At 43.9% G+C, this 27,659-nt stretch overlaps 3 protein-coding genes across 3 annotated transcripts in view; 1 reads left to right on the forward strand and 2 right to left on the reverse strand.

Moving 5' to 3' along the window:
* Positions 1–2,155: 2,155 nt before the first annotated feature.
* On the reverse strand, positions 2,156–12,818 carry LOC138978827 (protein LZIC-like). The gene is made up of 6 exons (XM_070351609.1): positions 12,574–12,818; positions 11,670–11,831; positions 10,930–11,065; positions 9,079–9,177; positions 7,687–7,864; positions 2,156–6,573 (listed from the first exon to the last, which is right to left on the reverse strand). The coding sequence occupies exons 2-6, from the start codon at positions 11,768–11,770 to the stop codon at positions 6,515–6,517; spliced, it is 573 nt and encodes a 190-aa protein (XP_070207710.1). The 5' UTR covers positions 11,771–11,831; positions 12,574–12,818; the 3' UTR covers positions 2,156–6,514.
* A 2,589-nt stretch (positions 12,819–15,407) lies between these two features.
* On the forward strand, positions 15,408–22,330 carry LOC138978828 (uncharacterized). Its single transcript, XM_070351610.1, has 5 exons — positions 15,408–15,546; positions 15,887–16,116; positions 18,594–18,685; positions 19,014–19,173; positions 20,591–22,330. Exons 1-5 carry the CDS (start codon positions 15,516–15,518, stop codon positions 20,900–20,902), a joined length of 825 nt encoding a protein of 274 aa, XP_070207711.1. The 5' UTR covers positions 15,408–15,515; the 3' UTR covers positions 20,903–22,330.
* A 3,084-nt stretch (positions 22,331–25,414) lies between these two features.
* LOC138978829 (uncharacterized) overlaps positions 25,415–27,659 on the reverse strand; it is a 7,232-nt gene continuing 4,987 nt past the window's right edge. The window contains exon 7 of the mRNA XM_070351611.1: positions 25,415–25,764. Within this exon, the coding sequence (XP_070207712.1) occupies positions 25,431–25,764 (334 nt within the window). The 3' untranslated portion in view covers positions 25,415–25,430. The remainder of the gene's footprint in view (positions 25,765–27,659) is intronic.

A 27,659-nucleotide genomic window follows, 5' to 3' on the forward strand; every position in this document is an offset into this window, starting at 1 on the left:
TCGATTTAGGCCAGATTTATCAGCGACTCAAAAACTCAGTTGAGCTGAGAAGGATACATTTGAACAACTGGTACTGTGTTTCTATGCAGCACAATCATCGAGCTTGTGAGTACTGTACAACATGTATTTAAATAGACAAATGCGGCCTGGAGTTTCGCTGAAGTAAATTATATTTGGATTGTCGGCACTTAAGCTACGTTATTGTTAGAAACAACTAATTGTGGATTCTTAAAAACACCCGGGTGCCAGAGTGAGAATGGTGAAAATTGTCGGGTGATAGAGTGAGAATGGTGGTACCAGAGTGAGAATGGTGGTACTAGTCGGGTGCCAGAGTGAGAATGGTGGTACTAGTCGGGTGATTGAGTGAGAATGGTGGTACTATAGTCGGGTGCCAGAGTGAGAATGGTGGTACCAGAGTGAGAATGGTGGTACCGTATAGTCGGGTGCCAGAGTGAGAATGGTGGTACTTGTCGGGTGCCAGAGTGAGAATGGTGGTACTTGTCGGGTGCCAGAGTGAGAATGGTGGTACTAGTCGGGTGCCAGAGTGAGAATGGTGGTACTAGTCGATCGCGAGTGCCAGAGTGAGAATGGTGGTACTAGTCGGGTTCCAGAGTGAGAATGGTGGTACTAGTCGATCGCAAGTGCCAGAGTGAGAATGGTGGTACTAGTCGGGTGCCAGAGTGAGAATGGTGGTACTAGTCGATCGCGAGTGCCAGAGTGAGAATGGTGGTACTATAGTCGGGTGCCAGAGTGAGAATGGTGGTACTAGTCCATCGCGAGTGCTAGAGTGAGAATGGTGGTATTTGTTGGGTCACAGGGTGCCAGAGTGAGAATGGTGGTATTTGTTGGGTGCCAGAGTGAGAATGGTGGTATTTGTTGGGTGCCAGAGTGATAATGGTGGTACGTACTTGTCGGGTGCTAGAGTGAGAATGGTGGTATTTGTTGGGTGCCAGAGTGAGAATGGTGGTACTAGTCGATCGCGAGTGCCAGAGTGAGAATGGTGGTACTAGTCGAGTGCCAGAGTGAGAATGGTGGTACTAGTCGAGTGCCAGAGTGAGAATGGTGGTACTAGTCGGGTGCCAGAGTGAGAATGGTGGTACTAGTCGGGTGCCAAAGTGAGAATGGTGGTACTAGTCGGGTGATTGAGTGAGAATGGTAGTACTTGTCGGGTGATAGAGTGAGAATGGTGGTATTTGTTGGGTGCCAGAGTGAGAATGGTGATACTTGTCGGGTGCCTGAGTGAGAATGATGGTGCTTGTTGGGTGCCAGAGTGAGAATGGTGGTACTAGTCGGGTGCCAAAGTGAGAATGATGGTACTAGTCGGGTGCCAAAGTGAGAATGGTGGTACTAGTCGGGTGCCAGAGTGAGAATGGTGGTATTTGTCGGGTGCCAGAGTGAGAATGGTGGTACCGTATAGTCGGGTGCCAGAGTGAGAATGGTGGTACTAGTCGGGTGATTGAGTGAGAATGGTAGTACTTGTCGGGGGATAGAGTGAGAATAGTGGTACTTGTCGGGTGCTAGAGTGAGAATGGTGGTATTTGTTGGGTGCCAGAGTGAGAATGGTGGTACGTACTTGTCGGATGCTAGAGTGAGAATGGTGGTACTTGTTGGGTGCTCGAGTGAGAATGGTGATACTTCTCGGGTGCCTGAGTGAGAATGATGGTGCTTGTTGTGTGCCAGTGAGAGAATGGTGGTACTAGTCGGGTGCCAGAGAGAATGGTGGCACTTGTTGGGTGCCAGAGTGAGAATGGTGTTAATTGGCGGGTTCCAGAATGAGAATGGTTGGTTGTAACTGGCTGGTGCCAGAGTGATAATGGGGGTGTCAGATTTCGTATGTTTTCATTAACATTTAGCTTCTAACATTCTGTTCAGTTTTGACTAATTAAGCTGACAGGTTGACTCATTTCTTCAATCCTGTTACATACAACTCCATGTAGGCCTAGTATTATCTTTCTCTGCCTCTCTGTCTATCTCTCCTTAGCTTTTTCCCTCTGTCACCCATACACTTTCTCCATATTAGCCCTACACACACACACACACACACACACACACACACACACACACACACACACTCACAAACACACACACACTGTGACACACACACACACACACACACACACACTACTCAAACATCATACCCACGTGACACTCATCGAATCATTAACAATTTCTATTAGATTCCAAATAAGGAATCTATCAAATTTCAAATAACACAATCATGGCATACAATTACCCCAAAAAACAAAGCATTACATCATGAATAGGAATGCCAATGAAGCAGTTTTTTGTGTGGTTTTGGCATGCTTACTGCTTCTAGCAAGTTTCAAACATGTGTCCATGAATCAATTGAAAAAGAATACACTGATTTATATCAGGGCTATTCATTCATTTACAAAACAGAACCAGAAATAGATATAATGCACACTCATGCAGGGCTCAAATCAAAATAAGAAAGGACAATCTGTGCATAACACTTAACCCAACAAAATACAGAAAGACCATGGGAACGCTATCAAACGTTTTCTAAGCAAGCAATAAGCATTTGTGCAGGAGTTGATGATAAAAAAAATGTCTACACAAAATTAAAGTACATATAATTGAACTCTATATGCTGTCAAAAATATGCAGACCATCTGAACTAAAAATGTGAGCCTTCACACTTATTGTATCATAAATAAAACCTTTGTTTTAATGTAAATAACTTCAGAAAAATATACATCACAACGTTAACATCCACTTACAGTGTCTTCAAAATTGAATAAATAAGGACAAACTATATTTGCAAACAACAAGGGTAATAGTTCCATTGACTATTACATTAATTGCTTAGGGCTGTACATAACACTTGCACATGCAATGCTTGCAGTATTAGTCTACACAGGATCTGTACTTGGATTATGTAGTCTTAATGACATGACCCACACTTTTATTGAGAAGTTGATGTAAAAAGCATGGGTTGTGCATGACTATCCGCATACAAATAAGGAAAACCTCCTTACCACCTCTTTGCAAAGTATGGGTCCACAAAATCTGCTTTAACCTTTGCCGGTGGTCATGTGTCCGTGTTGACCCAGAAGGGTGTTTAATTGCAAACATCTCTTTAACTAGTTGGAATTTTTTAATGAGCTTTTAAGAATGCCTCAGGCTCCTAAAAAGCTCTTATGTCCTAAAATTTCAGCGAGAAGTCTTTCTTTCTTTATTTGGTGTTTAACATCGTTTTCAACCACGAAGGTTATATCGCGACGGGGGAAGGGGGGGGAGATGGGATAGAGCCACTTGTCAATTGTTTCTTGTTCACAAAAGCACTAACCAAAAATTTGCTCCAGGGGCTTGCAACGAAGTACAATATATGACCTTACTGGGAGAATGCAAGTTTCCAGTACAAAGGACTTAACATTTCTTACATACTGCTTGACTAAAATCTTTACAAAAATTGACTATATTCTATACAAGAAACACTTAACAAGGGTAAAAGGAGAAACAGAATCCGTTAGTCGCCTCTTACGACATGCTGGGGAGCATCGGGTAGATTCTTCCCCCTAACCCGCAGGGGGGTCAGCGAGAAGTAATAAAAAAAAAATAATAAACAATAAAATAAAAAAAAAGAGGTCAAATTTAGACTACAACATCGTGGGGCCGTGCAGACCCATGTTTCTAAAAGAAGAAAAAGCGTGCATCTTTGAGAAGCCTGGGTCCGCACGGTCCCACGATGTCTTGATGTCTTCCGTGTGTAGTCAATAACCCGGACTGGCAAAGGTTAAAAGGATTAAAGACACCGTAACAATCCTTATTATATTTTGTTTGGCTTAATGTACGCAGCAAATAAACATAAAGTGAAAACTAACATTAAAACTGGCCTGTGTACACAAGAAAGACTAAGGGACGGGTGCTTGGTCTCCAACTTATCGAAACAAAAGTAGCTAGACATCTGGGCGAAAACGCTTCATTCTGGTCAAGGACTCTAAAAATGGATGTGCAAGTCTAACAACATGGCTGGATGCCTCACATGAAATCTTTAACAAAAAAACTTTATCCTAGTGATATCCAGCAGTGAAACAAATACAATAGGCTGCTAAATGTTTTGCTTGTTTGCTTAGGTGTTCTATTACTTGTTTTGTTTCTCATGGGTTTGTCTGTTATTTTGTTTTTAATCATAAGGGGACAGTAACTTGTGCAAGAAGCAGTAAAATGGCTACAGCTTTACTGACAAACAGCATTTTAAGTTTTCACCAGGAGCAAAACACAGCAGAACTTGTCACACACTGAGTGAAAAGTTACTCCCCTTGCCTTTTTGTCTGGAAACACCAGGGAGACAACTGCAGAAGAACATCCACTTGGGATTGCTGATACAATGGAATCCAAATTACTTCCCCTGAGAGACTTTAGATTTTTGTCTGTTCATAATTTCTGTAAATTTACCTGCCTTCAATACCTGATTTTCTCAGATTTGTGTCTGTCTTAGAAGGTGCTTTTCAACGCATAATGTAAAGGGAGAAAAAAAATGCAGCATCATACAAAGTCCTTTAACTCCTTTCACTTCACATACAGGTAAAAGACGCAACAACAGAAAAATAGTTTTTTCAAGCAGTCCCTTTTGTACATTTACTGGTTCGGATTTGACTAAAAGAAGTACCAAGAGCTATACAGGTAAGCTTCAGTCAGATAAATTGCTGCCATCCAAAAAGCATTCGATGTTTTAACTGGAAGACAAAAAGCCACTAGATGTTACATTAATCTACACCAGAAATATATAATACATGTCTCCTTCTCCACACATGCAAAGCAAAAACGCATTCAATTACAATACATGTAATACTTTACAGGAATGTGTGGCTTACATACGTATTCAAATTTCCTTCGTTTGCAGATTACATCAGGGTAAGAAATATTTGAGGTTGAAGAAATTATCTCCCTGGATCCGTGATTTTCAGGGAGAGTGTCTAAATAAAAATATGTGCCCAAGAAGAAAAAAAATGATTATAATATTATTAAGGGTATTTTTATGGCACAAATCGTCATGTATCGTGCTAATGATCTAAGGGAAGCAACTGCAGTCTGTGAAGTACGAACGTAGTGATCACTGACCTCCCTTGGAAATTACACTTCCTGGAACGTAAACACTATGTGTACTTTGTAAAGATGGCTGTACATACTGTTTCCCTGCCAACATCTTGTGTTTATGTGGACTGGGTGGCCGAGTGGTAACGCACTTGCGCTCGGAAGCGAGTTCGACCCTGGGTCAGGGCGTTAGCAATTTTCTCCCCCCTTTCCTAACCTAGGTGGGTTCAAGTGCTAGTCTTTCAGATGAGACAAACAACTGAGGTCCCTTCGTGTACACTACATTGGGGTGTGCACGTTAAAGATCCCACGATTGACAAAAGGGTCTTTCCTGGCAAAATTGTACAGGCATAGATAAAGAATGTCCACCAAAATACCAGTGTGACTTGGAATAATAGGCTGTGAAAAGTAGGATATGAGCCGAAATGGCTGCGATCTGCTGGCTGATGTGAATGCGTGATGTATTGTGTAACAAAATTCCATCTCACACGGCATAAATAAATCCCTGCGCCTTGAATATGTGTGCGATATAAATTGCACAAAAAAAATATAAAAAAATAAAAATAAATAAATCCCTGCGCTTAGAACTGTACCCATGGAATACGCGCGATATAAGCCTCATATTGATTTACATCAGTGCCCAACATCCCACCAAAAAGTCTGTTTTAGATAAATAAATAAATAGATGAAATGATCAAGGAGAGATCTTTCCGAGCTCATGCACATCCACTTTTCGGTTTTATGTCTGCATGAAAAGAGAGAACATTAAATTGCCTGAAGTATTGCTCACTTTGTTTAGCTCTGGGAGCCTTCACTTCCTGGCCACCCAATCCAGGCGATTTGCCCCATGGCCACACTGTCTTGGTTGTTCTCCAGCAGGATTTCATTTCATTTCATTTCATTCACTTTATTATTCCAATGCTGGGAAATTCACGTCGCTTTCTCCCAGTGGAAAGCTAGCAGCAACAAGAGTCGCGCTACCCAGGTGTGTGTGTTTGGGTGTAATCAGCCACCTGCACTTATGGCAGAACGACCGAGGTCTTTTACATGCCACTGTGGTGACACGGGGGTGGGACATGGATACCGTCTCTGAGTCTGCACATAAAGTTGACCCATGTCCGCCCCTGCTGGGATTGGAACCCATGACCCTGGGATCACAAGTCCAGTGCTCTACCCACTGAGCTACCCGGTCCTCACACATTTTAATGTCTGTGTAAACGTCTGTTTCTTTTGTTTTGGTCTGCTTTGGTCATAAATAAAGTAACACCGATACTCACAGCCTACACTGACTATGCTTAACTGTACAGCTTTTTTTCCTTCAAATATATCTGCTTCACTGCTAACTCAAGTCCCTCCCTTTGTCCCTTGCGCTACAGATAACAATTGAGACTGAATCACAATGACTTGTAAAATGAATCGGAACCATTTTTTTCTGGATGAAGAACAATGCGGTGTTTCATTTGCTGGCCTCTTCCACTTGTGACCCTGCCACAGCTAACAACTTGTCGCCCGATGCTGTAACAGACAACAACAAAAATCCACAAATTGTTATGACATTATTATGCATTAAATATGACAATATAATACTCATCACAACAAAGACCCACAAACACAGGAATATAGGCTGATTTTGTTGAAAAGGGTTTTTTCTCAACATAGAACACATTTTGTTTTCTCTCTTCCTATCATGCAATTGATTCTTCTTGCTCTTTGCTGAAGAAGACGTTTTGTCAACATCTGTTCATATTCCTGTGTTTGTGTGTTTATGTTCTCGTGATTACTTTTTTATCAATGATATTTTATTCTAGTCTCTGATATATCTGTTACAAAGTCATTTTTACACATAGATCTCACTTACAGCGCCACAAATTATGACCAGTTTCCAAAAGGTATACAAATCTGCCCCCCGCCGCCCCCCCCCACACGTGTCATAACCCCAAATCATGGAGTTCACGCACCTAGCCTGGAACAGATATTTACTCAAGAATTTGTATGGATCATTTGCCAAGCGTGCTCAAAAGCATCCACGCAAAAAGCTTTCTACTGAAAAAAAACCCACTGTAAAGCAAGGGAAGTAACTCCGCATTCTACAGTAACTGGCCTGAGCTCCTGCAAAATGAGGATCCCAGAAAAGATTGTCCATATATCATCCACCTTTCCATAGCGACCACCAATCTCTAATGAAAGCTTTCTGTCAGTTCTTTGGGTGGTTGTTATGAAGAGGTTCAACTGTATGTGTACTATGGACTCCCCCCCCCCCCCCCCCCACTCTTTTAAAACTTTCTTTCCTTTCTTTAACACTTTCTACCCCACCTATGTTGACCAAGGTTTTCTTTAGCCCACACCAGCTGTGCTGCAGCAGGTCACTCAGAATTGTAGTAACTGTGTATCAACGCGCTGGAATGCAGGCGTTAGTTGGACGTTACAGGAAGCGACTGAAGCTAACAGTCTGAGCGGATATATCCGTACCTGGGAGACAATGAGTTAAGACCTTGTTTTTTCTCATTTTCTGCTTATAACCCCTGTACAATTATCTGCATTTCAAGACTCCCTCCTTTTTAAGACCTGATTTTCTCCGACTTCCCAGAAGTCTAAAAAGGGTCTGAGTTCTACTGTACAAAACCTCACCTAAGTCACCGGAAACTTGTTCGAATTCTTTGAGACTGCTGCTGGAGTTGGCCTGCATGAAGGCCTCTTCCTCTGGCGTCAGTTTGTCGCCAAGTTTCTTGAGCGCTGTGAGTATCTCCACTGTCTGTTGGGTTGCCTGCTCTTTGGGCATCTTGCCGATCTTTGCGTCACGGTTTATCTGCGTCAGAAGAAGTTATAATCACAACCAAGTGAGAGAGAGGGCTAATAACAAGATCAAAGAAGCAACTAGGGATGTAAATTCCTCTAAATATAGACAACAGTAACTGAGATTTACAAACCTCGGTTGGTTCATTTCAATGCTATCAAATAATCAAAGGGGAGTAAGCGCTCTAAATGCATACGACATGTGTAATGGAGTAAGCGAGAATTATATGGAACCAATCTCCTGCCCCCTGAGAAAATAACAAGCATTGAAATGAACAAGTGACTTTCATCCTCATTTCATTCATAATGAAATTCATCTCTGATTATCACAGAATATAATGTCATTTCATTGTTTAAGATTCTCATTTCAATGCTACTTACTCTCTCAAGTACCAGGGGACTGGTACAGAATGACTCTCACTTGCTGTCTCTATTTAGAGCGCTTACGTACATCCCTTCTTTTTTTCTGACTGTGTGGGAAGAATTTCGGTTTTCATTCAATTATGCTTTGAGTTTCTTTCACACCAGCTTTGTGGCCAGTTAACGATCAGTTCTTTCTTCTGTGATGTGAGAATCTGTGGCTATTTGACTCTCATAAAAGATGAAAGAGAGAATAAAACAGAAAGAGGCAGAGTGTGTGTGATTGTGTATGTGTCAATGTACTCGTATATGCACACATCCATTTCTGTTTTCAGAAGGATGATTGGACTAGCAACAAAAATCAACAACAAAATCTTCAAACTTAATTGTTTACTTTCGTTGCTTCTCAATCACAGACTGTCATTTAACCTACCGGAATTTGGCATGACTCAAAGACTTGCAAAAGCATCTTCACTGCTAAACCTATTCTATACCATAGGCCTCTAAAAAAGGTATCAGGGACCAAGGGCGGATCAATTCACTTTGGAGGGGGGGGTTACAAAATGACTGCGAAGATACAAGTTGACGGCGCCGAAGGCGCCTAAGCTTCTAGGGGGGTCCGGGGGCATGCCCCCCCGGAAATTTTTTTTATCCAAAGAAGCAAAATAGAGCTATCTGGTGCATCCTGAGCCAATAAATTACCTCTTTTTTGGGGGGGTGGGGGGGGGGTTACGTAACCCGTGTAACCCCCCCCAGATCCGCCCTTGAGGGACTAAGACAACACACATGATCCAAACTACCCTAGCTTGATTAAGGCAAAAGCTTTTAAGATCAACCCCCCCCCCCCAAATAAAATAAAACGCTCACATCAGCCAGTCTCTGTCGTAGCTGTCCAGGTTGTTTCTTAGCGAACAAGCGTATAACTTCTGGTGTCTTGAAAGCGCTGCTGATAGCTGCTTGAATGGCCTGCAAACAAAAAGTTGATAACAGTGAGATGAAATAAAATATGTGAATTCAGACTCAAATTGGCAAATATTTATATAAAAATACACAACTACTGTACATGTACAAAGCACTAAAATCATCATCAAGACAGAATCACTAATACTCATTCAAAATGAATAGATACCGCTTGTCCAAGTTGACAAAACCTCCTTTAATATTTTTCAATCCAGAAGAATAAATTTGTCCATCTATGTCAGCCCCAATGTTTCATTTTTGTTTTGTTTAAAGAGTTTTAGGTGAAAGTTTCACAAACAGAACTGAGAACGTAACTTTCTTGCAAAAAAATTGAAAAAAAACATGAGAATTATCTTACGCCATTTTAACAAACAGATGAATTACACTTGCACTGATAACAATGTTGCACAAATAAAAAGGGTTGATACTTTCTAAGGCGCAGTACTTCTGGTTGTTTCCGTTGAATTAATCTGGGGGTTTTCACTGACAGTGGTACTCTTTAAAAATGTATGCTCAGAACAGTGGAACCCCCCTTATAATATAAGACCCTCCAATTTAAAACTTCCTTCCTTTGACCATGTTTTCTCATATTTTTTATTCATTACCTCTGTAAATTTACCCCCATTTTAACCCTTTCGCTGCCAATCAAAACTTGCGTATGTGCATTCCTGACTGCCAGGGAATATTGGAGTTCGGGGTGTAATAATTCACAAAAAATTCTAGCTCCAAACTGGCAGTAGGTAGGTAAGTAAAACCTATGTTATTTTTAAAGGAAATTGAACCAAGAATCTGTTTTTAGTGTCTAATCATGGAAATAATAATTAGTTTGGCTTATAATGATGTTTAAATATGAACTTTTGAAAAATCAGTCCGGCGCATCTTCCGGTGCCTGTGGATCAAACACAGGTGGCTGTTTTGCTTGCTCCAAGAAAGGATTATAATCACTGTCATCTACCTGTTTCCAACGAATCGTCCGAAAGAAGATCTCCCCCTTCCCCTGTCAGTATCCATAATCATTTGCACCGCCTGTAGCGTCAGTCCGGCTTTGTTTTTCCCTACCGTGGCCCGGTCGACTATCACCGTTTGCCATTTTGACGAGTCGAGATTTCTCTCCCCTACCCTGTCGCCAAGGCTGAAAGTAGCCTTCAGACGCAAAACCGCGTCACCATTTATGTTTATTCATGAGAATGAGGTATCCTTCCAAGCCATTGGCTGCTATTTGTGTGTCAGCAGTGACGTAGCATTTCTGGAAAATTCCTGAACGGAGAAGACGGGTAAACCCGTCCTAAGGCGCTGCGGCTGCACAAGCGCATGACGGGTATACCCGTCCTAAGGCAGTCAAGGGGTTAATACTCCTTCCTTTTTCAGACCCAATTTTAACGGGATTTTTGAGGTCTTAAAAGGGGGGTTCCACTGTATAATTTACCGGCACGGTTGGCCTAGTGGTAAGGCGTCCGCCCCGTGACCAGGGAGGTCGTGGGTTCGAAACCCGGCCGGGTCATACCTAAGACTTTAAAATTGGCAATCTAGTGGCTGCTCCGCCTGGCGTCTGGCATTATGGGGTTAGTGCTAGGACTGGTTGGTCCGGTGTCAGAATAATGTGACTGGGTGAGACATGAAGCCTGTGCTGCGACTTCTGTCTTGTGTGTGGCGCACGTTAAATGTCAAAGCAGCACCGCCCTGATATGGCTCTTCGTGGTCGGCTGGGCGTTAAGCAAACAAACAAACAAACAAACTGTATAATTTCCTGAAACATACCAGCTGCATTCCACCAAGCTGGTCCACAAGGGAGAGATTCCCTTCTAACATTTTGTCCAGGGACGTTTTGAATTCCTTCAGCTGTTCCAGCGTCTCGTTCTTTGTCTCCTCATACTCGTCATCATCCAAGTCCTCCCTGCAAAGTTATACCAGTTCACGACTGAGTTTCTAAATATATATATATAAATGTATATGGAACAATTGTGTAGTCGTACGCTCACATCCACACATGTACAAAATGTACATTACCGTTCAATGATATTGCAATGCAATACATATAACCACACACAGGCACATGTTTCATGAAATGCTATTTTGTACAGCAGGCTCTCTTCCCTTGCCAATAGACAATGGTCGGAAATAACTTTGTCAGGATTTCCAAGCGTTGTGGAAGAGTTCGGTGCCCCACTTTAGTAACACAAATAGTCAACCAGTTAAAACTGGCAATTGAAGCGAATAACTGTATACATGACTCCGAAGTGTCAGTTGTAATGCAGTGTCTATCATCTCCTTTTCTTTTGAAAATCTTTACATAGGAGGTTAGGATTTGTTGCGGTAATGATTGCTCAAGAAAATTGCCCTGAGTGTTCACCAACAACATGTGTTATTGTTTGACTCAATAAAGTGGGGAGCTAGCTAGCAACGTACTAGTACTACTAGCTTCCACAATGTCTGAAAATCCTGATTTATTTACGGAAAATGTGTACTTGTTCTCACGGCTAAGAAATGTTACTACTTACTTGCACTCTTCTAGGTCTGACAACTGTTGCATCAGTCTGTCCAGCTGATCCTCCATGTTCTGCCGCAGTTTTCCCGTCTCCTGCTGACCCCGCGACGACATTCTGCCTCAGCTGAGTTCACTGCCTTAATGATCCTTTATTACTTGTATCAATGTATGTTTGCTGAAAGCAGTGAATCACAGGAGTAAAAGATACAGCATGTCTTTGTAACTGAATTTTGCTGAAAGTTTACTTACAAGCCTTGTTCAACAAGTGTGATAGCTAAATACTCCCCCCCCCCCCCCCCCCAAATAAAAAACCACACACACACTACAAACACACACACACAGCACAGACAGACACATCAAGAAAAAAAATCTGTTTCTCCAATATGACAATTATATATATATAAATAGTAGTTAGTACACACAAAAATAAGGATCGGAATAGGTCAATTCCTTTTTTTTTTAAATGTTATTTTAAAACGTCGGGGAATCAGAAACACTGATCTTTTTTCTTGGCCTAATTGGTTAATTTATCATTCATTCGCTGATGTACTGTAGTTTAAATCACAACTGAATCAAACCAATCAAACCTAATAATCATAATGTAACCTTCAGTCTAATTACTTTCCCATAAGTAGTGCAAGCACCAGCTTGCACATTTTGTACTATCGTGAATAGTACTGCTGTCGTAGAATCCTACTACTGTACTAGATTAACTTGTCAACATTTGCATGAATCTAATATTAATAACTGATCTTTCTTGTGGGATCAGCCGGTGTACCAATGCGATTTTTTTGTGCTCACAGTCAGACACGCAAATGCGTTTGGTTAGTCTAATATCTATGTAAAAAAACAGTGTGAACACATATGCCCAACTGAACCATGAAATCATAAATCTGTCAAGAAAATATGTTACTTACTTCTGGTTTTGATGCAAACTTTGGCGTCTGCTACAGTGCTAGCCACGAGACAGCTGAAACCACCCGTGTTGTCACTAAAATTAACCCGCTTTGATATCAAATAAAGCCAGACAGATGCAAATCAAAGATGCATCAACACATATTGTCGTTAATTAAATGTGCAGTGCTGCAGAAAAGAGCTTCTGGAGAACACTAACAATGATAAAAATGACAAACAACAAATCGAAATTCAGTCATGTGCGGGTGACGCCCACTAATTTTGTCTTCCACAGAAAAGAGCTTATAGTGCGAGTGGCCTCCCTTCGCGGAGAAAACGAAAGTAGTTTTCCCAAAGCGGCATGGCGCCAGGTTTAAACCAAATGTTATTCAGAATACATGGCATGTTACAATTAACAATATACAGCGAAGACACGAACTCAAGCAAGCACGCTTATATTACGTGACCAAAACATTACAATAATAATTATTACACAAATCTACATGATGGTGGACTTAACAAGAATTAACCAGAAGAACAACTGATCATTCTGGGGGTGTGGTGGGGAACAAAAGCAAAACAGAGATATCTACAGGGGAGAGAGGGAGGGGGGGGGGGGGGGGGGTCAGGGAGGGAGGACATACGGGCAACCAAAAGGAAAGACTAGATTAAAAGTGCGACGAAAAGAACTTAATTCTGGGAGATGCGACATGCATGATAATTCTAAACAGATGTCGGATATACATTTTATCATGGAAAAGGCAATCATTCGTTACGAATATAACTAATACAGAAGAAAACCGGCCGGTTAATGTTATGACTGTATTCCTGTACTTCTTTGAAAACGAATTCATTTAATTCCTTTGACAAACTGGCATCACCAAGTACAAGTGTTGACTCAACGTAATTAAATCTGTAAATCTCCGTTTATTGAGTCAACTAACAACAATAACAAACAACAACAGCAAATACAACAAGGTAGACAAATTGTAAAAGATGGATCTAAATCCGTACATGTACTTGTCAATATTTGCCTTCTTTTTCTCTTCTTCTTCTAACCCATTTACCCTTTCTGACAAATAATTATGATTGTACATTCTGAAAATAGTACAAGTATTGTCATTTTGAGGCGCGTATACATTTCAAGAGCTTGGTTTTAATTTGTAACGCTTCCTTTGCTTGTATTCTGAACTCATGCATCAAGTATTTTTTCTGTAAATATAAAAATAATTAAAAACTACATTGTCATACTCAGGTGCGCAGAATCATTCAACAATGAATAAAAAAAACAAGAAAGGTAATTTGTTGGAACGTTTGTTATTGACAAAACAATACGTTACAATCTCAAATATGTCCACCCAACGGTCTTTTAAGTGCACAGACAAACAATAAGTAGCAAGAACTTAGCTTGGCTGAGTTCAAGCGAATCTATGAAATAATTGTAACCGAGTGCCGAAACACTACGATCACCTCGGGAAGCGAAGTGCAATCAAACAGGCTTGAAAATATTAGGGCTAATTTCTTAGCCCTATAAAAACTGTTATGCAAACCCGAAGGTTTCCATGAACACACAGACAATCGGAAACTACCAGACCCCATCACAAACAGATTTCCACAAACCACGGGTGTTGACTTAAAGGCCAACAACTCGGGTGCAGAGTCTGCTGTGAAAGGAGCGGTAGCCTCCCCTGTCACATAATTATGAAAGTTCTTGTTACTCATTGTTTGTCTGTGCACTTAAAATACCGTTGGGTCGACATGTTTGTGATTGTAACTTATTGTTTTGTCAATAACAAACGTTCCAACAAATTACCTTTCTTGTTTTTTTTAATTCTGAGTTTTGGAACGTTGGCAGTCTCTTTGTTTTTGGAATCATTCAACAATGAAATTTCGTAATATTTATGACCTAGGCCTGAAACCCGACCTGACTAGGTCATGTCACACAGTCATTATACGTGACAATGCCATTGTCAAATCTGCATCCTTAATTGCAGCGCCTATTGTGTTAAATCAGATCCAATTAGCAAGCCATTCATTTCACATCAGTTTAACCCGACCTTTTAAGGAAAGGAAAACGCACATGTTTCTGCGCATTTCTTGAAAAAATAAGAAGAGAAACAATTAATGTCTAACATAGCGGCGTTTTGGACGAAGCTGACTTGTGTGACTCATTTATGCAGTGAAAGGAGAAGCTGAAAAGACGAGATTTATTTAACGAGTTGACTTCAGCTTCCAACGAGGAAGCGAGGAAAAAGGCGGAAACAGACCGCAAAAGAAGTGATTGTTTTCCACACGATCAGTTTTGTAAAGGCGCATGCAAAGGCTAATTCTTCCTTTGTTTTCAACACCTGTCTGTGGCTTACCGTGACACCTGTCTAACCCGCAAGCAGCGTTTTAGGAAACAGTTAAGACCAGAAGTACATTAAATTAGAAGAAGATCATATACCTATGTTAATACTTGGAGAGAAAATTGCCCTCGGACAGACTAAGATTTAGAAAAGGTGGTATGAGACTACTACAATAGATCTTTTAATGTTTATTATTGGGCTAATACCAGAAAAATGGACTGAAAATCATAGAGGGGTGTGCTTTTGTTTGTCAGCATAGCAAGAGTAAAATGGGTGCGTGTGTGTTGTTCTCTGCTATTTTCCTATTTTTCACAGATCTACTTCACCATTTGTATCAGCGTAAAATCGTTTCATATGTCGCGAAAACGCCTCACAACCGTGAAGAGGACACTTCGACAGGTAACACTGTATTTACGCTCGAGAGAAATCAGCTGATAGAAAAACAGACGTTCGAAAAAGAAGAAGAAACAAAATGTCACTCAGCTATCTATTTTTGCTCTCAGGGTGTGTTCGATCGTTCAATTCTCACCTTACGCCATATAATCTTACGTCATGAGTCTGAAATCACATTATAAAAACACTACCGGCAGACTGCGATCATCATTCAGGAAAGCAAAATGGATTTTATGTCTGTGTTGGTTGTGCTTTGTAAGTATCAACTTTATTTCTTCATTCGTTGACAGCCGAAACGGATAGACAGCTAACGTTCCAACAGAAAGTATTTTTTTGAGGTTAGAATGCTGCATGTTGAGATTTGATATCATTATGTTAGCCCCATGCAAAGGAGCTAAATTAACGGCTCGAAGCAGGAGAATTAGTTTTTTTCTGGTTTTATCAAATATTGACTTTTTGTCTTTTCAAATGAACATTTTGAAATGAACGACTTACACAGACATCGAACTTGTATACTTATTCTTTATTTATCATTCTATTCTATTCTATTCTATTCTATGTTATTCTATATACTTACTTTTCATTGTCAATACAGCGGCGGCGTTGATCGCCATCATCTCAGCTCAGAACAACCTTTGCCCGGCTAATGTCGTCGGTGACATCGCAGATGGCAACAGCTGTGTAACCTTCATCAGGTGCCAGAACGGCCGTGCCCAGCGTTTCAACTGTCCCAGACAATTCCCGTTCTTCGACGCCAATAACCGCCGCTGTTCCAACCAGCGAACCATCAACTGTGTGCAGAACAACAACTTTGTCGCGCCACTGGTGAGATAGTGTCTTTTTTATTTGTAAATATATATATTTTTTTTAAACTGTATAGCAACTTACCATTCAACACTTTTTAGTGAATTCTGACTTTAAGAACTCTGTGGGGACAATTGCTATACTGCAATAGACGATTTTCGGAAATGATGATAAATGTTGTTCAACGCCCTCACGGTTAAACCATGTTCCCGCGACATTAGATGATTCAGAGAAAGAAAATCAATAATGATAAATAAATAAAAGGGGCCGCCGCGAACGAGGTTTGGCTGTCGTGCTCGAGCTTCTAGCCACCAAGGCACCAGAGCTGGAAGTTGGTGTCAAGTAGTCATGGAGTTGGTTTAGAGACCCGTTTCGGAAATAAGAGATTGTGTCTTTTTATTCCACTCATCCGAGTTACAAAAGAGTCTGAGTATTGAGCAGTACTATATATTGAACAGTACAGTACTACTGGTCGAAGTTCGGGTTTGAATGGGGAATTAGCAATTTCTTCATCATTGTGAACGAAGCTAGACCAGCAGATAAGTTGTTTCTGGTTCATATTACGCACAACAAAGGTGAGTGGTATGAGCATTTTGTTCTTCTTGTTGATGCTGCTTTCGTGTTGTTTGTGTGGCCCTTGTTTTAAGGATGTGCATTGCGCGCGATACGATACTTATTGTAGACTTCTGGGTGTATGGTTGCCTGTGTTGATGGGGGATCAGGGCATGAGGTGCACAAACTAAAAGTGGGTGCCACCCAAACGGGAGAGAACAAACCGCGGATTCTGATTCGTTGAAATCACAACACATTTCAGTTTCAACCAATCGAACACTGAGAGTGGCTCCCGTTTGGGTGGTCACTTTCTCACGCGCCTCAGGCCAGGTAGCTCAATGGGTAGAGCACTGGACGTATATGTGACCCTCCACCACGAAATGAGTCGCACGTCACCTCGCGCGGTTCTGCGCTAGGTTTAATATAAGTCCGGGGAGTGTCTAGTAACAGTGTGAGGGTCACCTTAGTCACAGGCTTATAACTCAAACACTCTTTCACTCTTTTCTAACACGGTTTTCACCACTGGATGGAGCACAAAAAAACTCTTTATGAAAATGTAAAAATATGAAAATCATGCAAAGGTGACATGCGACTCATTCCGTGGTGGAGGGTCACATATGATCCTCATGTCGCCGGTTCGAATCCAGACTGACTGACTATAAGGGTTTAACGTCCTCTTAGACCAGTTGGCCTATATTGGGACAGGAACTGGTAATACGTTGAAGATATGGTGTGATTCTTTGACTCGATCAAGCCCGCTGTGGCTGTCTTCTTCGACACACCAGCGTTGGGTTTGTCTCGTCAAAGTATCGAAATACGCATGCGTGTCGACGTCTTTGTGTTTACCAAGCCCTGAGACTTTCGCTGTGAACTTGGGATGTTTTTCGTGCGCATGTGTGCACACGGGGGTGTTCGGACACCGAAGAGAGTCTGCACAAAGTTGATTCCGAGAAATAAATCTCTCGCCGAACGTGGGGATCGAACCCACGCTGATAGCGACCAACTGCTACAAAGCCAGCGCGCTACCAACTGAGCTACGTCCCCGAATCCAGTCAGGAAGAGAGAAAGTTAAGTGTTACGCCCTCACGGCAAGGCCGGTGTAACACGAAAAGTTTACTCCACGAAAAAATTACTCCGGAGTAAATATTTCGTACGAAATTCTTACTACGAAACGAGTACACTTTTCGTACGAGAAAAGAACTCCCCAAGGCACGAAAAACTTACTCCCTCCACGAAATTTTTACTCCCCATTTTTTTTACTTCCAGTAAAAATCTCGTACGCAAAAATGGAATGCGGGCGAAAGGATAATGCCAATAAGTGATCTCGCGTACACGAATGTCGCGCTACCCTCCTTCCACGCCTTCCACCACCAAGACTAACAGGGGACAAGGGAGTAAAAATTTCGTACACCTGGCATGGAAGTTAAATTGCTCGTGTTGGGGTGAAGTAATTTATTCGTTATTTATTCGTCAGGGGAGTAACATGTTTGTACGAAATGTTTACTCGGAACTCACCTGTCTTGGGGAGTAATTTTCTCGTGCAATGGGGGAGTGCTTTTTTTGTAAAGGGAGTAAGTTTTTCGTACAAAATGTTTACTCCGGAGTAAAAATCTCGTGGGAGTAATTTTCTCGTGTTACACCGGGATGGACACGGGTCAATTTTACGTGATGACGTAGAGACAGTATCCATGTACCACACCCGTCTCAACGCCGTGGTACGTTAAAGGTTTCGGTCATTCTGCCAGCAGTGCGACTTGCTGATATAAATTCTTAACACTCACACACCTGGGTAGTGGGAATTTTCTTGCAGTCAGGCGCAGACTAGGCGGAAGCGGCATGAACTTCCGAGCAAGATGATGATAGAGAATGAAATGAAACCATGCAGAATGATTCTATTCATTAATGAACTTATTATTGATGGTTAATGATTTATAAATGTATTTCAGGTTCCTGGACAAGGGTGGGGCTTAGGTCAGGCTCAGCAGCCGGGCGGCGTCAACCAAGTCCAGATTGCTGGAGCCAACGGCGTTCAACCAGGGTCAGTTTAATTGCTTTATCTCTGTTTAGTGTGTGTGTGTGTGTGTGTGTGTGTGTGTGTGTGTGTGTGTGTGTGTGTGTGCGTGTGTGTGTGTGTGTGCGTATGTGTGTCTGTGTGTGTGTGTGAGTGTGTGTGTGTGTGTGTGTGAGTGTTTGTTTGTGTGTGTGTGTGTGTGTGTGTGTGTGTGTGTGTGTGTGTGTGTGTGTGTGTGTGTGTGTGTGTGTGTGTGTGTGTGTGACAAATACTACCAACCACTACAACACGGACCACAAACAAAGAACATTAAAAAAAATTCACAACGTGCTCTTCTCTTCTTTCTACCAAACAGAATTCTCGGCCAGCCAAACCTCAGCGCTCCTGTCTTACCCTCCAACCCACCTGGAGGTCTCTTTCCTAGGCGCGGGGGTGGTTTGGGTGGTGTACCCTTGGTGGGCGCGGGTGCAGGAGCAGGTGCATTGGCTAACGGCAACGCCAACACAGGAGCGCAGGTTGGTGGCAACGCTCTAGGAGGAGGCGGAGGCGGTTTCGGTCAAGGAGGTCGGGGTCAAGCAGGTTGGGGTCGAGCAGGTTGGGGTCAAGGAGGTCAAGGCGGTTGGGGTCAAGCAGGTCAAGCAGGTCAAGGCGGTTGGGCTCAAGGAGGTCAAGGAGGTTGGGGTCAAAGAGGTTTCGGTCAAGGAGGTTTCGGTCAAGGAGGTCTTGGCCAAGGTTTTGGAGGTGCTAACGTTGGCGCCCAGGCTGGAAATGGTGCAGGGTGGGGGGTGAGTATTGAAGCTCTTGAAATCAGTGTGGCTGCTCATTTATACATCCATTTAGACAGTGTGTGTGTGTGTGTGTGTGTGTGTGTGGGTGTGTGTGTGTGTGTGTGTGTGCGTGTGTGTGTGTGCGTGTGTGTGTGTGTGTGTGTGTGTGTGCGTGTGTGTGTGTGTAGGTGTGTGTGTGGGTGTGGGTGTACCTACGTTTTTATTAAGACTTTTAATACCTCAGCTTCTTAGACCTGTTAATAATAAAGATCAAGGCTGACATGTATTGTACCTACTCCCGATCCCCTGAATGAGAGTTTTAAACCTGATAAGACGTACAGCTTTATGTTTGTGTGGACGATCACAAATTCTATCTCGTTAATTGTGATGTTTTATTTACTCCTGTTTTTGTTTAACTCGACAATCATTTTTGCCGCGCCACACCAATTCAGCCTGTACGTGTGGTCTGTCCACAGTAAATTCCAAAGAGGAACATCTTTGACAATCCACTCCCATCCAGCCAATGCCAGTCTCACACCACACCCTTCCTTGTGCTTCTCTTGCCCGGTCACTTGCTTAAACACAAAGCCAGTCCATCTTCCAAGATGGTACAACCCACTCAGTGTTCCGCAGACACTGAACTGCTGAAGAGACGATAAACAATAATTATTAACCAACCAATCGCAGACACTGTTTACTGCCCGTTTCTTCGGGCTAAATAACGTTTTGAAGTTCACGACTCAAAAATCTGAGCCTTCTGATATAGTTCCCTTCTTCGCACGGTGATTCGGCTGGTGGCTGGGCGAGGCGGGCTTGGAAACTCTTTCTGACCAATCGCCTCTGTAAACTGTGATTGCCAAAGGACCATGTAAACTCTGGCTAGCTGTGGCCCCTATAAATTGTGATTTCCCGTGGCCCTAATAAACTGTGGTTTCCCCAAGACCCCTTTGAACTATAATTGCCATGGCCCCTGGAAACTGCGACAGCCAGAGGCCCCGTAATAAAGCTCTGACTACCCAATGGTCCCTGTAAACTTTGAATGCCTGTGACCCCTGTAAACTCTGTCAGCCAATGAACCCTGTCCCTTCCCCGTGACATGTCACTGCCTGCTAGACTCAAAACGCACACCACAAGCTGCAACCTTCCCGTCTCCTTCTGCCCACAGCAAGCCGGTCAGGGCGTTGCCGGCCAGGGCTTCCCAGGCCAGGTCAACAACAACCCTCTCGGCGTCCCCGGTCGTCAAGGCGTCCTCGCTCCCCCGCAGCCGGGTAATCAGCAAGGCCCCGGTTTCCTCAACAACCCTCAAGGCCAAGATGGCGGAAACGTCAACGGTGGAGATGGCGTCAACGGAACGGGTCAAGGTCAGGGTCAAGGTCAAGGTCTCCTCGCCGGCGTTCCCTTCGTCAATGTCAACCAGCGGCAGTCAGCCACCGTCAACCAGAACCAGTCCGTGGGCGTCAACCCTGGCAAGAAATAAGCTCTCGGCAACAACTTGACAAGAGATTCTGACTGCAGGTTTAAAGGCACACTCCTTCCCGTGTAAAAGATTGGACTCACCATCTCCGACCTGGCCAGGCTGTTAGATGGGATGAAAAATAAGCTCTTGGCAATTTTTTTAATTTTTTTAATTTTTATTTTTTTGTCAAAAACTTGTCAATATAGATTCTGGCTGCAGGTTTTGTGGCACAGTACGTCTTTCCACTGTAAATTATAAAATAAATATTGTCGTTTTTGAAAGTCTTAGCGCTGATCTCCACATACCTCAAGATGAAGGTGGAAGAGACCTTAAATGATTCTGCTCACCATCTGAGACCTGGCCAGGCTGTTACGTGGCCCTAATAAACTGTGGTTTCCCCAAGACCCCTTTGAACTGTAATTGCCATGGCCCCTGGAAACTGCGACAGCCAGAGGCCCCTTGATAAAGCTGTTACACGGGATGAGGCCAGCCCTCCGCTTGGGCACATACCACGAATCAACACCCTGACAGCTTTCTGTGTACAGTGGAATTTTATTATGAATTAATTTTGAAAAAGCCACACTGTCAGCAGCACTGCTTTAACTGGAAGGAATGTACCTTTAAAAACAAAACGGACCCATGAAGTATTACTGCCGCAGCAAAGCTGATGCTGACTACCTGTTTTATTAATGCCTGCAAGGACTTCACGTGCAATATTTTGGTTCAAACAAAAAGTCTTCACAATTTTTAAAACTTGAAATCCAAAAAGATTGACTGCCAACGTTCCAAAATCCAGATTTAAAAAATGAATGGTACGCTATTGGAACGTTGAATTTATAACAAAAGAATTTTTCTTTTAATTTTGTTTAATTTTTTTTCAGAGGGTACGTCGACCCAATGGTTTTTAAAGTGGATGGACAGACCGACACTTATGGTACAGATAATGAACTTAGCTAAGCAAGCGTTTTTGTTTTCAAATTTCAATCCGATTTGAACAGTCCCGATCCGTCGCGATATAACCTTGGACAGTTGAAAACGACGTTAAACACCAAATAAAGAAAGAAAGAAACAGTCACGATTTGTAAATAATTTGCCCTCCGATAACTTAACAATAACATAATAATTGAAGTCTATTTTTCTGTTCGTCTCTTTTTCTTTGTGTTATGTTATGTGCATCTGCCAAGACAAATATACGTCACATGCTTGTTATGCTCAGATTAGCTGTTCATGTACAGCCGCTTTTTCACGAACTGTTTTGTTTATTTCAAAGTTCTTCTTTTTGTGAAAAATGTGCAGTTTACACATTGCCTGTCTCTTTCCAGCGTGTCAAGCTTTAATATAAACAGCTACAAAGACAAAATAAATGCTGCCTGTAAAATGTTTCATTGCATGCAGTAACGTATGCATAAAACTTCACACATGCTTTTCTAAATAAAGAAATGAAAAATAGTTCTGTCTTCCTGACGATTTTGTGTTCGATGAGTCAGCGTGTGTGTGTGTGTGTGTGTGTGTGTGTGTGTGTGTGTGTGTGTGTGTGTGTGTGTGTGTGTGTGTGTGTGTGTGTGTGTGTATGTGTGTGTGTGTGTGTTTATGCCTGCGTCTGTGTAGCTCTCTCTCTCTCTCTCTCTCTCTCTCTCTCTCTCTCTCTCTCTCTGTTCGCAAGCATCACAGCACGCCGGAAGTAAACACAGACCCCAACAACTGTTATAAATAGTAGACAAAATTAATGAACTGTGTCTAACATACGACTCACTGGGTACAGGTGTAGCGAATGCGATTACTAAGACCATACATTTAAAATCAAGAAAGGGTAAATTTGTGGAACGTTTAAATCAGGACACAACAACAGGGTTTACACGAACCTTGACATAACAGCCTTTACACAACAACAGGGTTTACACGAACCTTGACATAACAGCCTTTACACAACAACAGGGTTTACACGAACCTCGACATAACAGCCTTTACACTGCACAGTCACGAGACATGGAAGATAGACAGAAAACAATATGTGACCCTCCACGACGGTATGAGTCGCATGTCACCTTTGCATGATTTTCTTATTTTTACATTTTACTAAAGAGTTGTGTATGCTCTATCCAGTGGTGAAACCCGTTTTAGAAAAGAGCGAAAACTGTTTGAGTTATAAGCCTGTGACTAAGGTGACCCTCACTCTGTTACCAGACACTCCCCGGACTTATGTTAAGCCCAGCGCAGAACCGCGCGAGGTGACATGCGACTCATTTCGTGGTGGAGGGTCACATATTTCCCTGACTTGTCTTAAAATGTGCCCAAGATGGTCGTAGCAATGCAAAGACCATAGTGATGCCAAGGCGTAATGTTTTACACACATTGTCGTGTAGAAACAGAACAACGCTGAGTCGTTGTCTTCGTTTTTTCTCCATTTCACTCCAGTTGACATTTTGACGGATAAATAGTTCAGCATACAGAAATGCACAAAAAGTGACATAGACATCGCAAGAAAACAACAACCACACATACTAGCATGCTTCTGCGCAGTTATCTCTACAGAAATGAAGATACCAGCAATGGCATACATGCATTCGTCTTTCTTAAACCCAAATCAACTGTCAGATATGATTCTCAAGGATTACGCATATGAGATAACGCAAACCGCTTTCAAGTGTAAACCAAATATACCCGTTCCCCAGTTGCCTGAATCACTAACAAAAATGGCGGTCACTCTATTTTTGCTGGCTTCCGTGGAACACGTGACCCGACTATAACGTCAGCCAGGAACCCGTATGTGTGCAGTGGAACACCCATTATAAGTCCTTCAAAAGTCGCAAAAATGAGGTCTTACAAAGGAGGGAGTCTCAAAATGGAGCTTAATTTACAAAAGCTTATAAACAGAAATGTCTTCTTCTTCTTCTTCTGCGTTCGATATTGGTGGCCGTGCTAGATCCTCAGACCAGTGGTTGCCAGGAAGTCCGCAGTCTTGCGCAGTTCGTCGGCAGGACCCCAGAGTTTGGCTCCAACACTGGTCTCTTCTTGCCAGAACTTCTGGCGTATTGTCTCTAGATGGGGGCAGTTCTGGAGAATGTGCTCCGGAGTTTGCTCTTCCGAGCCACATTCACAGTGTGCGTCATCCGCAAGGCCCAGTCTCTTGAGGTGTTTCTTCAGGCCACAGTGCCCTGTCCTTAGACGGAAAATGGTGGTTTGGCTTCTCCGGTCTAGTTTGTTGATGGGGTCTTCCTGTGGGTTGTAGTCTCCGTTTCTCTTTTTCCAGTTTTCTTTCTTCTTCCGTTGTAGAAGAGTCTTGGCTTCTTTGTACGAGGTGGAGTTGTGTGGTTGGGGAAGTCTCGCACCTCCTTTTGCCAGCCTGTCCGCTTCTTCATTGCCGGCAATGCCGACATGAGCCGGTATCCACTGGAGCACCACCTTGTTGTGTTGAGACAGGGTGCTGAGGCAGTTGTCGAGTTGCCTGGTGGGGAGGTCAGTGGGGCCAGACAGAAGGGACTGGAGGGCGGACAGGGAGTCAGTGAGGAGGACGATGTTTTGCCGACTGCGGTCTTCCCCTGCTGCGTGCTCTGCTGCAGTGATGAGGGCGTGGAGCTCGGCCCTGTAGTTCGAGCTCAGGTCACCAGCTGGGACGGAGAGGGAGGTGGTGGTCCCGTTTGGGCGACGGATGTAGACGCCACTGCCTCCATTCCTTACGGCGTTCTCTGAGGAGCCGTCTGTGTAGACGTGAGTCCAGGTGCAATGTGGGTAGCGGTCCTGAATCATCTCCATGGCGAGGGCCTTCTGGACATGTGGTGACTGTTCGCCCTTTGCTGTCAGTCCTGGTACATCTGTTCGGACTTCATGGAAGCTCTTGCGTGGGGCCCAGACGTCTGAGACGAGTGTCTCACAGCAGTTGGGGTCAGCTTCCAGAGCTTCAGCATACTCCGTTTGGAGGTCCTTGACCTGATGTTTGAGGCTCTTTCGTTTCAGCCTGTTCTTGGTGCCCTTGTTGAGGTTTTGGTGAAGTGGGTGAGTGGTCAGTCTCTTCATCTTCTCTCCCTGGAGGACAGCTTTGTACTCTCGTCTGTCCTCGAGTGGTTCCAGGTCTGCTGTTTTCTCCATTTCTTGGATGGGTGTACTTTTCATGGCACCGAGGATGATCCTTAGCCCCATGTTCTGGACTTTGTCCAGCTTTCCTTTGTTGGTTTTGGAGGCAGTGGTCCATGTTGAGGAGGCGTATTCCATGACCGGTCTGACAGCGCCTGTGTAGACCTGTTTCAGAATGCCAGAGTTTGCGCCCCACTGGGTTCCTGCCAATTTCTTCATGAGCGAGAGCTTCTTCATCACTCTTCCTTCTGTCGCTTCAATCTGCGGCTTCCACGTCAGACGTGTGTCCAGGGTGACTCCCAGAAACGTTGGCGTGTCGACCTGTGGGACTGCTTGGTCTTTCAGTTTCAGCAGGACCTTTTCCTTGGAGGTGGAGAGTGAGAAGAGAGTGCTGACCGTCTTGGTAAATGTCTTAAAGAGAGAAAGTCTTAAATTGGGGGGTCTTAAAAGGGGGGTTCCCCTGTAGAAGCTTCACTTTTCAAATAATGTTCAACGTGATCAGTTGAACTTGGGTTGACAGGCCGCTTGCAGATTCCGCGTGACACGCGTACACTCCCGCGGCTTCCAAGGGAACGGATTCAAACAGGAGACTAGTGTACGCGAGGTAATGGGACGATGCTGGCGGTGAGATAAACACTTGGCCTCCGAAATCCCTGTAGTCCTGAAGGCGCGGCTGGTCTATCGTGGCTGGTGAGTCGCCGGTCTGAAAGTAAACCCTAGGGCTGTCCCCGAAGAAATAGCAATCCAGCGTGCAGGGCTGACCTAGGTCACATGCCACCATGAGGTTTCCAGTGTTGTCCTGAGGTCCGACACTGCAGAAAAAGATGACGGCCAGTCAGTTACATACACAGGGTGGCCAAGTTCACATGCCAGAATGAGGTTTCCAGTGTTGTTCTGAGGTCCGACACTGCAGAAAAAGGTTTGTTTTGTTTGTTTGTTTGCTTAACGCCCAGCCGACCACGAAGGGCCATACCAGGGCAGTACAGAAAAAGGTAAAAGAAAGTCAGTTACACAGGTTCTGTATTTGGTCAGCATGGGCATTGAGAAACTGACAGCTGGTCAGAGAGAACTGGCCAGACAGCAGAGGGCGGGCGCAGACAGGCCATACAGGGCTGGACACGATAGGCTAGGGCAGGACAGGGTTTGGCTGAAAATAGCAGAGCATAGCAGAGTATGACTTGGCATGATTGGACAGGAAAAAACTGGGCAGGACAGGATTGGACAGGGCAGGGCAGGGTTAGGCTGACCAAGGCTGGTGAGAGCATTGAGCAGGGCAGGACAGGGGGCAGAGCATTGGACAGGACAGGTCTAGGCTGACCACAGATGGACAGAGCATTGGACAGGGCAGAGCATTGGACAGGGCAGGACAGGGGGCAGAGCATTGGACAGGGCAGGTCTAGGCTGACCACAGATGGACAGAGCATTGGACAGGGCAGAGCATTGGACAGGGCAGGACAGGGGGCAGAGCATTGGACAGGACAGGTCTAGGCTGACCACAGATGGACAGAGCATTGGACAGGGCAGAGCATTGGACAGGGCAGGACGGGGGGCAGAGCATTGGACAGGGCAGGTCTAGGCTGACCACAGATGGACAGAGCATTGGACAGGGCAGAGCATTGGACAGGGCAGGACAGGGCCGGGGGCAGAGCATTGGACAGGACAGGTCTAGGCTGACCACAGATGGACAGAGCATTGGACAGGGCAGAGCACTGGACAGGGCAGGACAGGGGGCAGAGCATTTGACAGGGCAGGGCTAGGCTGACCACAGATGGACAGAGCATTGGACAGGGCAGGACAGGGGGCAGAGCATTGGACAGGGCAGGTCTAGGCTGACCACAGATGGACAGATCATTGGACAGGGCAGAGCATGGGACAGGACAGGGTAAGGCTGACCATGGCTGGGTAGAGCATTGGACAGGGCAAGACAACGTAGCGCAGGGCAGGGCTGGCCTGACCCTAGAACTAAAAAGGACCAACAGCGCAAGCCAAACACCGAACCCCAGCTTCAGCTCTACAGGCCGACCCTGCAACATGTTCAATAATAAAAACCTACAATGAATCGGCGAAGACTGCACGAAGCTTTGGCACAGAATGTTCGATAAAAACAGACTTCGCGAAGTCTTCACCAAGTCGACTTCGGCCTCAATGAAGGCCTGACTAGCAGAGTTTAACGTCCTCTTACGTGCAATAATTGCCCTGTTGGTACAGGTAGAGGTAGTATGCTAAGTATTAATAGACGATTTTCGAAAATAACTCACATGGCAGACTTGCAACCGACTTTCCCCAAACTTTCAAGCGGTTTTGGTCGGTGGCAAGTCAAATCAAAATCGCTGCCCGTGTGAACAGCACAAACGCGCAAACTATTTTTAAGCGGCGATTCTCGCCAGACTGTACCATTCGGGATTGTTCGGTCGTCTTCGTTGTTTTCCGGAGAAGGGAAGTAACTGCATTAGCGTGGATTGGCTAGAGCTAACCAATCAGTAAGCGCGATAAGAAAAGTCTGCGCAAAATCTTTGACAAGTCACGGCCGGGTCGAGCAGTGGTCAACTGAGTTTTGGAGTCGCTGCTGAATCTGGCCTAAATCGTACCTAAATCGCTGGGGCCGTTCACATGGCAGACTTTTCGCCGACTTGGCCTCGACGACTCGGGACAGATTTTCAAACGACTAAAGTTGGGGAAAAGTTGGTTGCAAGTCTGCCATGTGAAC

The sequence above is a fragment of the Littorina saxatilis genome, linkage group LG10 (assembly GCF_037325665.1).
Source record: "Littorina saxatilis isolate snail1 linkage group LG10, US_GU_Lsax_2.0, whole genome shotgun sequence".
NCBI lineage: Eukaryota > Metazoa > Mollusca > Gastropoda > Littorinimorpha > Littorinidae > Littorina > Littorina saxatilis.

Excerpts from the sequence above, each read along its gene's own strand:
- LOC138978827 (XM_070351609.1), bottom strand. The coding sequence starts at position 11,770 with ATGTCGTCGCGGGGTCAGCAGGAGACGGGAAAACTGCGGCAGAACATG. Across the intron at positions 11,066-11,669 it reads TCAGACCTAGAAGAGTGCAA|GGAGGACTTGGATGATGACG; the intron begins GTAAGTAGTAAC and ends ATAACTTTGCAG. Across the intron at positions 9,178-10,929 it reads AGCTTGGTGGAATGCAGCTG|GCCATTCAAGCAGCTATCAG; the intron begins GTATGTTTCAGG and ends TTTTGTTTGCAG.
- LOC138978828 (XM_070351610.1), top strand. The coding sequence starts at position 15,516 with ATGGATTTTATGTCTGTGTTGGTTGTGCTTT. Across the intron at positions 18,686-19,013 it reads GCCAACGGCGTTCAACCAGG|AATTCTCGGCCAGCCAAACC; the intron begins GTCAGTTTAATT and ends TCTACCAAACAG. Across the intron at positions 19,174-20,590 it reads ACGCCAACACAGGAGCGCAG|CAAGCCGGTCAGGGCGTTGC; the intron begins GTTGGTGGCAAC and ends TTCTGCCCACAG.